Genomic DNA, 12,823 nt, shown 5'->3' with positions numbered 1-12,823 from the left:
GACAGAGACAGGTACAGTTCATTATGCAGGGATTTCAGCATTGATGCCTACTATTCAATCTACTACTATTCCTGGTCCAATTCCCTCCAGTACACTCCCCTCTTGTCTTTCTGTAGATAAAGGGTGTAAATCATCTGTTCCGTGGAGCATGCATAGTTCACGTAAACAGGTCCGCAGTAGCAGGTTTACTGCGCTGTTCTGAAATGAATAAATAAACATCTCGCTTTACTCATCTGGTCATTTTCAACACGTTAAGTTTCGTTTCTCCAGACCGACAGGCTGGGTGCGCTTCCGTATGGGTGGGTTTGCTTTATTCCTCCGGGCTGAGTCTGTGCGGCTCCGTATCATGACACAGAGAGACACCGCCCATGTTGACTGCCCAAGAATATAAAAGCAATTAACTGTCTCCGGTATTTCCTCGGAGATGCAAACATCATCGTTGTTTTGATGAGGGAGATGTCAGGCGACTTGGCCGGACGTTTTCGCTGTTGAATAACTCTGATCATATTGGTTAATAATTTTGGTCAACATGAGGTTAACTTTACGCATCCAAATTGGACTCGACTTTTATGAGTTTTTGAAGGAGACTGATCGAGCATTAATCGAAGACAGACTTGAACTAAGAGAAATTTATAACACTGAGTTCAGGAACAGGTGAGTTCCTCCTGATCTGTATGTGTGCATGACAGTTTTATAGAGGTTTACGAAAGTTAATGTTGTTGTTTTTTAATGTTTATTTCAGGAATCCAGGGACCAAAGACCCAAACTTTGGTTCAGTCCTATATGCCCTGAAAACGTCTGGCAAAATAACCAGACGAAGAGACACCATTCGCTTCAACGCCACGGTAAGCACTTCCGCAGTGTGTTTTAGGCAGCCTGTTTTATTTCAATACATTGGTAACCTAATTTACAGAGTTTTAGAAGTGATGATATAGAGTTTGGGTGAACTCTTTGGCTTCTCGTTGTTTTATCGTGATCTCGGTCACAGGTACACTATTTTCCTCTAAATCTTTTTTTTTTCATAGTTAGGCCATATATTATGAAACTTCATAATACCTAGACAAATATAAAAGTTCTCGTTTTATTTTAAGATAGTTTACTCCAGCAATCGCAGTTTTTTTTATTAACTGTGGACATCCCTTGATGATTAACTGGAAACCCAAACGCATCTTTGTTATTTTCAGACTCATTCTCTGGTTTTAACTGGTTTAAACTTCGTTTAATTTGTTTGCTGTGGTGGCACAATTGTCAGATATAATGAATAGAATATTCCAGTTGAATTTCAAAGCACTTAATTATAAATTAAATTACCTGTTATGAATCAGATCCAACTAAGAATTGCTGTAGGGTGGATACTATATATCCCCAAACCCTCTTCATGTAGAACTAATAATTACAACTTTAATACCAGTTTAATTACTCTAAATCACAGGTCATAGTCTGTTAGACATGTCACCATCCTAGAAATAACTGGCACTCTACACCATAGGGCAATACTACAACGTAAAAAACATACAATACAAATCCGTCTCTCTTTTAATCGTGGTTTCAAAACAACATTATTCCACTGGACTTGTTATGTGACAGGGATGGCAAGTTGTTTACTTAAGAGGAGTTTTTAAAAATTACAATACATTGCTAAACAGTTCCAACCTTTTTTTGGCTTGTAACCTCATGTTTCAGAAGCCTATGAAAACCCCTCAGATTAATCTTATAACCCGTAAGAGAGACTTGACCCCTTTGCTAGCAAGCTACTAGACTAACCTACCTAACTTTATATAAGGAAGAAACCAGATACACCTGCTGCAACAGTAAAATTGTGCATGCACGTTCTTAGTTAAGAATCACCAGTCTAGTAATATATTTTATAACACTATATCAATTAGAGTTAATTTTAATGCATAAAAAGCACTTTTACTGTTTTGGACTTTTTTTTAAGCACTTTTGCTTTTAATTCTTAATGTACATTTAACTGATAACACTTAATGTACTTTTATTTAAGTAGGTTTTTTACTTGCAATAAAGCATTTATTTTTACATTGTTGTATTGTTACTTTTACTTCAGTAAAAGTCTGAATGCTTATTCCACTGGCTCTTACCTAATCAGTGTGATGGAAATCTCATGAGCTGGTTAACCCGTGATGGAAGAAGTTTAAGGATACCCAGATTTTTTAAGCAGAAAGCTATAATCTGAAGGTCATAATCTCTGGGTGTATTTAAATCCATACAAACTCAAACAAAATTTACTACACCTTCAAATAAAGATATTCTTCATTGGATCAAAACACCTTCCACATGTGTGCAGATTCTGTTGGGCACCAAATCCTAAACAATAAATCACGTGGCCTAAGTCATGTTGTATACTTTCTTGCAATACTTTCCCAAGGGAAGACAATCTGTCTCGGAGCTGAAGGGCCCCTGTGTTATGACTGTTCACTCCCTCAACAGTTAGGATAAAACCGGAGGCAGGCTCGGTTCGTGATATCTTTACAGCCTTGGTTGTTATGACAACGTGCACTGGGGACTGGGCCAGTTTGACTCCATGTCTTCACAGCTGTCCTTGAGACAGACAATAAACTATTGCTTTTAGGGCCTACTTGTAAGTGAGCCATGGAAACACAGCCTTATTCCATATAAAGACCTAAAGAAAAAAAAATTACTTTACAATCAGTTTCTCATAACTGAAAAAATTAAGGAACGTTCTTTCAAGCTTATTCAAAGATTTTACCCAGCTAAGGTATACCTTTAAAAATTCAGAAAATATATTGGTATACATTGTACTCCCTGTTGTACTTCCCCAGAGATTACTGTTCATTTAAATTGGCACTGCCCTTTTGTGAGACTTTTTGTGCAACGTGTATTTTTTTAAACAGCCATATTGATGAAATTTTAACATTATTTTGTAAACATGCACAGTTTGGCATGTTACAAATCAGCTCAAAACTGAACTTTCATCTGTATATTACCAATCTTTTAATTTTATTGGAATAAATGTTCATATTCATATATGCAACTTTACAAGTATAAAGCAAAGGAGGTCAAACAGTACACTGTTTTTCAGTTAAGGCAAATTTTGTAAAAACTATTCATTCCTGTGTTTTAAAATCTTTATATGAATCATAACACCCCGTAGCTTAGAAAGGTTGATTTTTCCTTTGTAAACCACAGTGTGTGTACTGTATTTATTCATTTTGTGATACAATAATCTGGTACTTCTTCTTTTTTGCCACAGAAAAAATAAAGTTTTCAAGTACTATCTATAAAAGTGGGATTTCCAACACTTATCCAGTGTGTCATCACTTTTAATACAAATGATCTGCTGTGCAGTAACTGTCATCAACTTTAAAACAAACATCAGGTTATTACTGATTCAAACCTTCTTACATCATTCATAGGAGCTTTTTTGTCGGTGTGTTTTCAAAGGAAATGTAAATTTATGATTCAGCTCAGTCAGAGTAAAATGCCAGACTTTCTAGTTTCTAAAATGTGTGTAAGGTGTTAAAAAATGTTTTCACTTCCGTTTTGTGTATTAGATGATTCATGGTTGGTTTGAAAAGTTCTGCTGTTAACAGTTAGGATAAAACACAGAAGTTTTTTGTTGTTGATTAAAAAAAATATTGAGCTGAAATTTTATGAGACGTTTTATGTTTTAAATCAACAACAGCAATATGTCTTTTAGAAAGCAAGGGTTTTGACTCAAGCCTCAATCACTTGCAGAATCACTGCGTAAGGACCTGGGTGGAGTCATTTTCTCAGAAATGAAACCTCAGATCTGAAAAAAAAGCCCCTTTGCTGGTCTTACGATAGACATTGCTATTACATTTATATATATTCACAAGATGATCAGACAAATAGGAGTTAAGTAAACAGGTGAGGATACCATTATGTTTACCACTGTCTATAAAAAAAAATCATAACAGAAGAGTGAAATTTTCCATTCCAAGATAAAACTGACATGAAGTGATCCTCTGCACAGGTCAGAGCTCTTTATGTGGACCAGTGGCACTCACCCAGGGGCTGTCAGCGACAGCCTGTGCAGAATGGAGCAGCCAGTCCCGGGCCAGCGCAGAACTTCACCCCTCCAGATGAAGCTGAGACAGGGGTTCGAGCCCGGAGGAAACTGGCTAATCTTCTGATGGTGAAACTGAAGAAACAGAGGTAAAAGGACCAAATAATGAGATTCTTCTTTTGATTATCATGTTCTGCAAAAGCCTGCATTTTTTCTTTGAGTTTGTTTTTAACCTCTGCTTGTCACTACAAGAGTGGGGTTCGGGTTTGTTTTTTTTTGTTTTTTCTCAAGTAAAACATGTTTAATAATTTCCTAGACATCTACATGTATATAAAGAGAAAACTAGAGTGTTTTTGGTTTATAGACATTTTTGTAGGAATAATTGGAATGTACATGTTAAGTTGCTGAATCACTATTAAATCATCCAGTGTGTAACTAAACATATCTCAGATGTCTGAGATATATTTGTTGGAAACTGGCTCTCAGTGGAATTTGTTACTCAGAGAGAAGGATAAAATAGCTAAGAAGAAGCATCTACACGCCTCATTATGACCTTGTCCTCTTTGCAGCATTGGTGTAACAGGCTGGTGGGGGAAGGGATTCTATGCTGTGTCTCAAGTGCAGAGTCTGTCTCCTGGTACCAAAATAAATATATTAATTTAAGAAAATGGAGACTAACCAGAGAGTGTTTTTCTATTCAACAGACAATAACTAAAGGTAATTTTAAAAAGTGGCACGCAACAAACAAAGGTCCTCTTTGACTTAATTTACTTGTGTGCTGTGGCAAAAAGCAGACGGGACAGGAAATAGTGTGGGTAGGATGGTAAGCACGAGCTTCAGGAGCCAGCATAGAGAATTATACATGTTATGTGAATTATACAGTTACACAGTTAAGTGAATTACACAGCTTGTTATCACTTTACCATCATTAAACTGTAGCCTGTCTCTGGCTACTTGTACTCAGTACAGCTCTCATTTCTCCATGAACCAATAAAAGCCTTGAAAGAACACAGTTGAATCTTGGCTTAGATTCACACACCACCTTGGTGCCTGTAATATAGTGTAACATAACCTTTTCTCTTTTTTGCATCCACAGGACTCAGTTCATCTCTGACAAAAATGGCATCAGCATCACCTCCGACCATCAGTTTCTGAACGGCAAACTTTGCTTGTGTGTGGCAGACACATATGAGGTATTTATGTTATGAAATTGCAGTGTTGTCTGCTGAAACAGATAAAATCATTGTTGTCACTGTAGAAATGCACAGCTCCACTGCATAGATCTGTCTTTTTCTTTTTCCTTTTTTAAACAGTACAAGGTAAATCTGAATGTGAAAAACACTGGAACAGAACCTGTGATTTTCACCTACTACACTCCACTGCACTGGCTCCCATACTTGAGTCTGAATGATGAGCTCAAAGTGACCAAAATAAACCCTCTGACCCTCAAACCAGGTAACACGAATATTACAAACTTTTTACTTTTCGTGATGATCTATTTTGCTTTGCTGAGAGAGAATTGTGGCCACAAGAAACCACAATTAACACACTAACTATTCTCGCCTGTTCTGTTCTGTTCTCAGGTGACAGCTATGAAATCAAGGTTTACTTTCAGTGCAAATGGGTTGGTTTCTATCCAGCTACACTGGCCTTTGAATTCAAACCAGACCTGGGGCCCTCCTCCTCTCCATTCCACATTGTGCGCTTTATTGAGACGCAGTGCATAACATCCTTAGGAATGGAGCTGGCACCTACAGCACCCTACAGACCTCGGCCCCTTCCTGACTGGACCCCTGAAGTTGATTACACAATTGTGGATGGGCAGCGACCTGACGGGTATCACTGTTGCTGATGCTGTTAAATATATAGCAAATGTAAAAACTGAAATGATGTATATCTCAAATGTTGTCTCGTCGTGATGTAACTTCTTGCATTTTGTCTTATCTTTCCAGGCTGTCTGTGATACAGCTTGAAACTGTGGTAATGCTGAAAAAGTATAGAATACCACCATATGTGAACCAGCTCATCCAGTTACTGAAGCAGTCTAATGTCTTCCCTGATACAAGGTAAATTCAGTTCACTTTTTGATGCCATTTCCACTTATTGGTCATGAGTTAAAGAATAAAAGTAGTGCGGGGACCATGAAAAGCCTAACCTCAGCCTGACTGATGTGTTTTCATGTTACATTATTGTAGCCAGTAGAAAATTATTTATATTTATATGTACAACAAATCTGTAATAGCAAACTTGTTTTGAGGGAAATGTGGTGTCGCCCATGTTACATTTTCTATCAACATAAAGAGGGAATGTGGTTAATTAACATATCTGGCAAGTCACAAAAATACTGATACTAAATGTGAAATATTGACTGACAACTGATTATCCAACACTTTTCCCTAACCTTATCCAAAGTACTTACATGTTGCATTCACAAAAAAATCTTCTCTCTTAATGTAATTCTTAATGTAATCCTTAATGTAATCCTTAATGTAATCTTAATGTAATCTTAATTTTCTACAGTATGCATATAATTTGTTTCTTTTCCTTTGGTCTGTTTAGAAGAGCCTTGCTGGAAAGTCCCTTGAGCTGGGAGACATACACTGAGAAGCTACAGCTGCTGCTGTATCTGGAGGAGCTTCAGATGAACGTGGACATCAGGAAGTACAACATCCCCAACAGAGATAAAGAATACTCCGTCATGTCCAGAGACCCGGTCAACAAGACACTTCTTGTTCTGGAGGTAAATAAGTGTGACACTCACCCACCCATTCACTTCCTCGCATAATCAGTCTGTCCCTAACTGGTTCACTTGACACTCTCACTTTGAGAGTCAGTAGCTCAGTGACTATCACTGTCAACAAATTATCTCTTTCCTCATTCTTGTTCACCTGCCAGGTACCTGGTGTGTCTGAGAACCGCCCGTCTGTGCTACGAGGAGATGAGCTGCTGGTGTGTCCTATAGGAGAAACAGGGGTGAAGTACCGCGGCTATGTCCACAGTGTGCAGCTGGACAGCATCAAACTGGGCTTCGGCGCAAAGTAAGATCAAGACAATACAGTAACTTACAATCATTTAAAAATATAGATTTCTTTGACTGATGATTAACAAAGATAATACTCATTTTTAGTATCTAAGATTCAAATGGTTTGTCTATGAATTTCTTTGCAGATTGCTGGATCGTTTTGTAGATGGAATGAAGTTCAGTGTTGAGTTCACTTTCAACCGCCTGACTCTGCAACTTCAGCACAGAGCAGCGGAGCTGGCAACTCAGCACGGACTGAGAAGGGTGTTGTTCCCTGCTGTGCCTGCCTACCCTGCTCAACGAGCTGAGCTTCCCAACCTCAGGTTGGGCATGCTAATATATAAACAGTTTTTATCTTCTATCTCTATAATGAATTAATAATGTAAGACAATGATGAGGGCTAGAATTATGTTTTTTCACTTAAGATACATGCACTGGTCTCTAGAGGACTACACAGAGAATAGTGTTATAGTGTTAACGCCCAGAGATCCCAAATGTCAAAAACACCTCATGTGCACCAGAGCGCAAATTGATTGGTTGATTAAACTCATGTAGGGAGGTGAAAAAAAAATCAAACAGGAAAAAACATGTAAATGTTCATGGAAAACCAATTTAACTTACCATTCTACACTATTAAATACAGGATTAATGGAGACATTTTCTCACAATCTCCTATATAACCATCTCCGATATAAACCATGTTATTCAAACAACATTGGCCTAAACCAGGTACTCGATTCTCCCCTTTCACACCTCTGTTTTTCTGTTGATAGGCTGTTTGACTTGCAGCTGGAGAAAAACCCAGAGCAGTACCAAGCAGTACGCCAAATTGTCGCTGGCTCATCCAGACCTGCCCCTTACCTGGTGTTTGGCCCACCTGGAACAGGTACACCAAGTACCAGCCAAGTACTTCCCTTTTTAGAGTTGTACTGTTTAAGCAGATTAATTTTGATCTGTTAATCTACCAACTGCTCACAAAGCCAATATTTTGATGGTTACTGTTCAGGCAAAACTGTGACTCTGGTGGAGGCCATCAAGCAGATAGAAAAGACCCAGGCCTACTGCCACATCCTAGCCTGTGCTCCCAGCAACAGCGCTGCTGATCTGCTCTGCAAGAAGATTCTGGTCCACGTGGATGGGCGTAAAGTGTACCGCATGTACGCCAGAAGCTGGGACCCAAAATGTGTCCCACAAGAGCTAAAGGTCAGTGCTTTGAAAGGTGCTCTGGTTTCCCTGGTGATTGTGATTGACTGATGTTTCAGTGCATGATGTTTGTTTCAGATGTGAAGCATTTCTATTATCCAGAAAGTAACTCCTTCACTATTCATTCACATGCACTCATTCACCTGGTCACAGCTAGAGAAAATCAGGACCATTCACTCGCTTCCTTGCTGTAGTACTGCTGCACTCCCTGGTGCTTTACATGTTTGATACTGCTGTATTCTAGTCTCATTGAAGACATTATGGTACTTTCACAGGCATGCTCTAACCTGGAAGGGGAGTGTTACATTTTCCCTCCTAAAGAGAAGCTGATGCAGTATAAGATCATGGTCACCACCCTGTTCACTGCTGGAAGGTAGTGAATGACTCACTTTGCATGATTTACTTCCCGTTCATGTTCTCTGTCGTCCAAAATAAAACCCTGCGCATGAACTTGTGTGGGAATAAGTTTGCTACCATGTACCATGTGTCTGATCTCTGCAGGCTAGTCACAGGAGGCATTCCTGAGGGACATTTCACTCATGTGTTTGTGGACGAGGCAGGGCACGCTGTGGAGACCGAATGTTTAATCCCATTGGCAGGTAAAGAGAACAAAGAGCTGCATCCTCTCCGTAATTGTACTGGACTTGCTTTATGTGTTGTTTGATTTCTTTCTTTTCTTTTTTTTTTTTTGTTTTGTGTGTGCTTCAAAGGGCTGCTCCATGCAGAGACTGGTCAGGTTGTTCTGGCTGGAGACCCCAAACAACTCGGGCCCATTCTGAGATCCCCTTTTGCACTGAAATATGGCATGGGTAAGTACAGTCACACTCACATGTACATTGTTTGGATAAATGAGGACTTTGATGATGTAGTTCTACAATTCGGTGTTTGTTTACACACAGACTTTTTTTTTTTTTTTACTGCTGTTTGATGTGTTTCTGGAGTTAAAAATCTGTCCTGTCTGCAGGAGTTTCCCTCTTGGAGCGCATGATGAATGATTTCTCTCTGTACCAGAAGGACAATGGCATGTTCAACAATTGCTTTGTCACCAAACTGCTGTGCAACTACAGGTGTGATAGAAGAAATAGTTATAAGTCACTGCATGACAGAAATTATGTATGTGATTTCCCAGAATTCATCCTCTAATTTGTTTTAATTTTTGTTTCACATTTTCAGGTCCCATCCTGCCATTCTGAAGATTCCCAACGAGCTCTTCTATGACGGAGAGCTGCAGTGTCATGCGGATGAAATTTTACGCAACAGCTACTGCAGATGGGAACATCTTCCACAGAAGGTAATGGTTGACACATACTGCACAGTGCATGGGCAAACACACAGGCAAAACTAATATTGTTAAAGAACATAAAGACCGCTATAGCACGAATTATGTTTTTTTCTCAATTCCACTTTGAAGTTTACGCAAAAAAACACTTTAAAATATTCCTCACCTGTTTTTCAGGACTTCCCACTGATCTTCCATGGGGTCACTGGTGTTGATGAGCGTGAGGCCAGTAGTCCTTCATTCTTTAACAGAGCAGAGGTGGAGGTGCTGATGGACTACGTCAGGAAACTGCTGCAGCCACATGGCAAGAGGGGCCTGGCAACCATCTCAGCCAAAGACATAGGCATCATCGCCCCCTACAGGAAACAAGTCTGAATTAATTCACATACCTGAATGTCTGAGTTCTAATGAACACTCATTGAAGTAGAAAAACATAATTATATGTAGATTAAAAGCTGGATCTGTTTTTTTTTCTGCGTGTCATATAGGTGCAGAAAATCCGTAGGGCCCTGGAAAAAGTTGGAAAAGACCTCAAGTTTAAGGACATGAATGCACTTAAGGTACTAAAATATTTCACACAAAAACAATGTGAAACACACAGCAAAGGCTCTATCTTATGTTATAATATATATGTGTGTGTGTGTCAGGTTGGATCAGTGGAGGAGTTCCAGGGTCAGGAGAGGAGAGTCATCCTGGTGTCTACAGTTCGGAGCAGCCCCAATTACGCAGAGATAGACAAACAGTTCAACTTGGGCTTTGTCAAGAATGAGAAGGTATCTGCTGCACAACACATGCACGTGCTCTGTGTACGTACGTTCAGAAAATTCTTCTGACACACTTTTTGCTTCTCCAGAGATTCAACGTGGCTGTGACTCGAGCCAAAGCCCTGCTTATTGTGGTGGGAAACCCCAGAGTGCTGAGCACAGATCCTACCTGGGCCTGGTATGTTTCACATGGTCGCCTCTGCTTTCTGCTGTCACAATATACATGTATTAACATTAAAATTTAATTTTAAATTCAAAACTTTATCATTGTTCTCTCCCTCCCTGCTCATCTGCAGCTTCATCAAGTACTGTAGGGATAAAGGAGGCTACGAAGGCTTTGTTAATGCAGAGGAAGACGAGGACTTGGTGGAGAGACTGGCTGCGCTCTGCATCGACATTGGAGCTCAAGGTGACATGCATATATCTTTCAGTGTAATCCTCAAAATGAATGTTTTGAAATGATGTTAAAGTCATCTGTTTTCTTTCTTTCTGTGAATTGTTTCTTCTCAGTGGAGACTGCAGAGAGTGTCGTTCAGCAGCATCTGGACCCAGAGTGGAGGAGCGACCTGTGAACAAATGGAAAACCCACACTTCCATCCTTATCACTTGGAGGGACTCATTTGGCTTTTAGTTTGGGATATTGACTCACCAGATACCTGAAACAAAAGGTTAAAAAAAAATCAACATATATATACTCAGGGTACAGTGGCAACTTTCCACATTATATGTGTGTGACAGCCAGTATTCACATGGAAAAATATCAGAATATCTCTTTAATGTCAGGTCCTTTCATAGGGAGGGGACTTATGTTTCAAGCATAGTTTGTCTTTGGCTACTTCAGTGGTCTGTATTAACACCACTTTCAAACAGTTTCACTTGAAATAACTGAGAACCAAAAAAAAAACAATCAAGAATATCCATCTCAGAGTTATTTGATAGTTAACTTTTCTCGGTCATTACTGTTCTTTTACAATCGTGTTGTTTTATGATGATTTGCTGATTCACTGAAGCACCTGTCCAGCAGGGCAAATTTGAATGGTGAGCCATACAGGAATAGGATATCTATTTTTGAATCACAATTACTAAATTACCGCTAGTTTCATTCATGTTAACCAGATGAAAAGTGTGTATGGCCTATTTTGTGACTTAAAAAAAAAATCTAAGAAGTGCACTCAATGTCCAAACTTCTTTTCCATCAGGTCATTCAAACCAAAGCTACAAATAGTTGTGATGATTTACTTTTGGTTTTCTGTTAAATGGCAAAATTTACACTCTGGATTTTGATACCAAACAGAAATTAATTTTGACTAATTCCTGTCTTGGACTCAGAAAAAACACAAATATGAGAGATGTTTTGATATACTTTGGAAATGACAAATTTTAAGTATTTGCAATAAACAGTGCATTAAAGCCAGCATCACGTGTACTGTCCTTTAGCACCTTTCACTTATAGAAATGTTGGACAAAATGATCAGAATATATATATATATTTGCAAAACAAATCCCAACCAGTTAAGATTATGTAGTATTTCAAAAATACTTTATTAACACGTTTTTTTTTTTCCTCATCCAGACATTCAACACATCCCACTCCTGTTAGTAAAGCATCATCCCAATCAACATTTTATCTTGAACTGTGGTTTGACATTAGATACAGAGGCACTGTCCAGGAATAAGCCCCAGCCCGCAGTATTTTGATCTCTATGGATCTAAATTTACTGGATAAAAGAAAGATCACCATAGTTGTAGCTTATGATGGTGGTAAGATCAGTGTACAATCCACTTGTAAGCTGTTTTTGGGCACGAACAGATATGGAATATACAGTACAGTACAAACAACCAAGTCCCGTCATACTGCCTCGAACAGGTTCACCTTAACTGCAGAGGGCTGCCTCTAAGGAGATGAGATGGTTTAATGGTCGCTTAGTGAAGAAAACTACGTAGTTTATGTTGTACTTGTGGTCACTGGCAAAGTTGGAGCTCAGGCTTTCATCCCAATTCTGTTGCAATGTCTCGGTCAAACCTCCTGTTCACAGGATCGCTCTAAAAATGTCGGACTTTGATTTAACGTTTCAACTTTTAGCCCAAAGACATCATGGTCGTCCCCAGACGCATACCGTGTTTTTATGGCTGGCCTTCACCAATTCAGTCATCTTTAAGGGCTACAATAGAGAAAAACTTTAACTAGACACTTGGTACGCACATTGCTATCCTTGTTTGTTCAATCACATTTAGGAATGTCCCTGTAGTGTCAAATAAAGGGCTGTTATACACAAGAAAAGCCCCAATTTCAAAATGTCAAGAGAGTTGCTGATTTGATGCTCCAAGCTGAGGAGGCAGCATGATGGTAATGACACTGAGCTGTCAATAAAACTGTCAGTTGGGTATTTTATTAAAACTTTCACACACAGAATAGGCCTATAATCTGTCTTAATAACAATATGGCTGTGTACAGTGTGCACTCGTCCTCAGTTAATCCAGTACACTGCGATACATCATGACTGTATATTGCATCTGAAACAGTACAGAGTTCAGACAGGAGGCAG

The 12,823-nt window shown here is 39.1% G+C and overlaps 1 protein-coding gene across 1 annotated transcript; it reads left to right on the top strand.

The window, feature by feature from the left end:
• The first annotated feature begins 405 nt into the window (after positions 1–405).
• LOC121189612 (putative helicase mov-10-B.1) lies at positions 406–11,691 on the top strand. Its single transcript, XM_041049931.1, has 23 exons — positions 406–654; positions 743–845; positions 3,977–4,158; positions 5,106–5,202; positions 5,323–5,464; positions 5,593–5,845; positions 5,962–6,075; positions 6,569–6,749; positions 6,905–7,047; positions 7,178–7,354; positions 7,805–7,917; positions 8,038–8,234; positions 8,510–8,607; positions 8,736–8,833; positions 8,945–9,043; positions 9,199–9,301; positions 9,408–9,525; positions 9,691–9,882; positions 10,002–10,073; positions 10,161–10,286; positions 10,367–10,455; positions 10,574–10,686; positions 10,788–11,691. Exons 1-23 carry the CDS (start codon positions 530–532, stop codon positions 10,847–10,849), a joined length of 2,997 nt encoding a protein of 998 aa, XP_040905865.1. The 5' UTR covers positions 406–529; the 3' UTR covers positions 10,850–11,691.
• The last annotated feature ends 1,132 nt before the right edge of the window (positions 11,692–12,823 follow it).

This window comes from Toxotes jaculatrix, chromosome 2, assembly GCF_017976425.1.
Source record: "Toxotes jaculatrix isolate fToxJac2 chromosome 2, fToxJac2.pri, whole genome shotgun sequence".
Lineage (NCBI taxonomy): Eukaryota > Metazoa > Chordata > Actinopteri > Toxotidae > Toxotes > Toxotes jaculatrix.
This window is presented reverse-complemented; position numbering and strand designations above follow the sequence as displayed.

Bases quoted from the DNA above. Each gene is read 5' to 3' on its own strand.
- LOC121189612 (XM_041049931.1), top strand. From the start codon at position 530: ATGAGGTTAACTTTACGCATCCAAATTGGACTCGACTTTTATGAGTTT. The intron at 4,159-5,105 runs GTAAAAGGACCA...TTGCATCCACAG, and splicing joins GTGAAACTGAAGAAACAGAG to GACTCAGTTCATCTCTGACA. The intron at 10,287-10,366 runs GTATCTGCTGCA...TTGCTTCTCCAG, and splicing joins GCTTTGTCAAGAATGAGAAG to AGATTCAACGTGGCTGTGAC.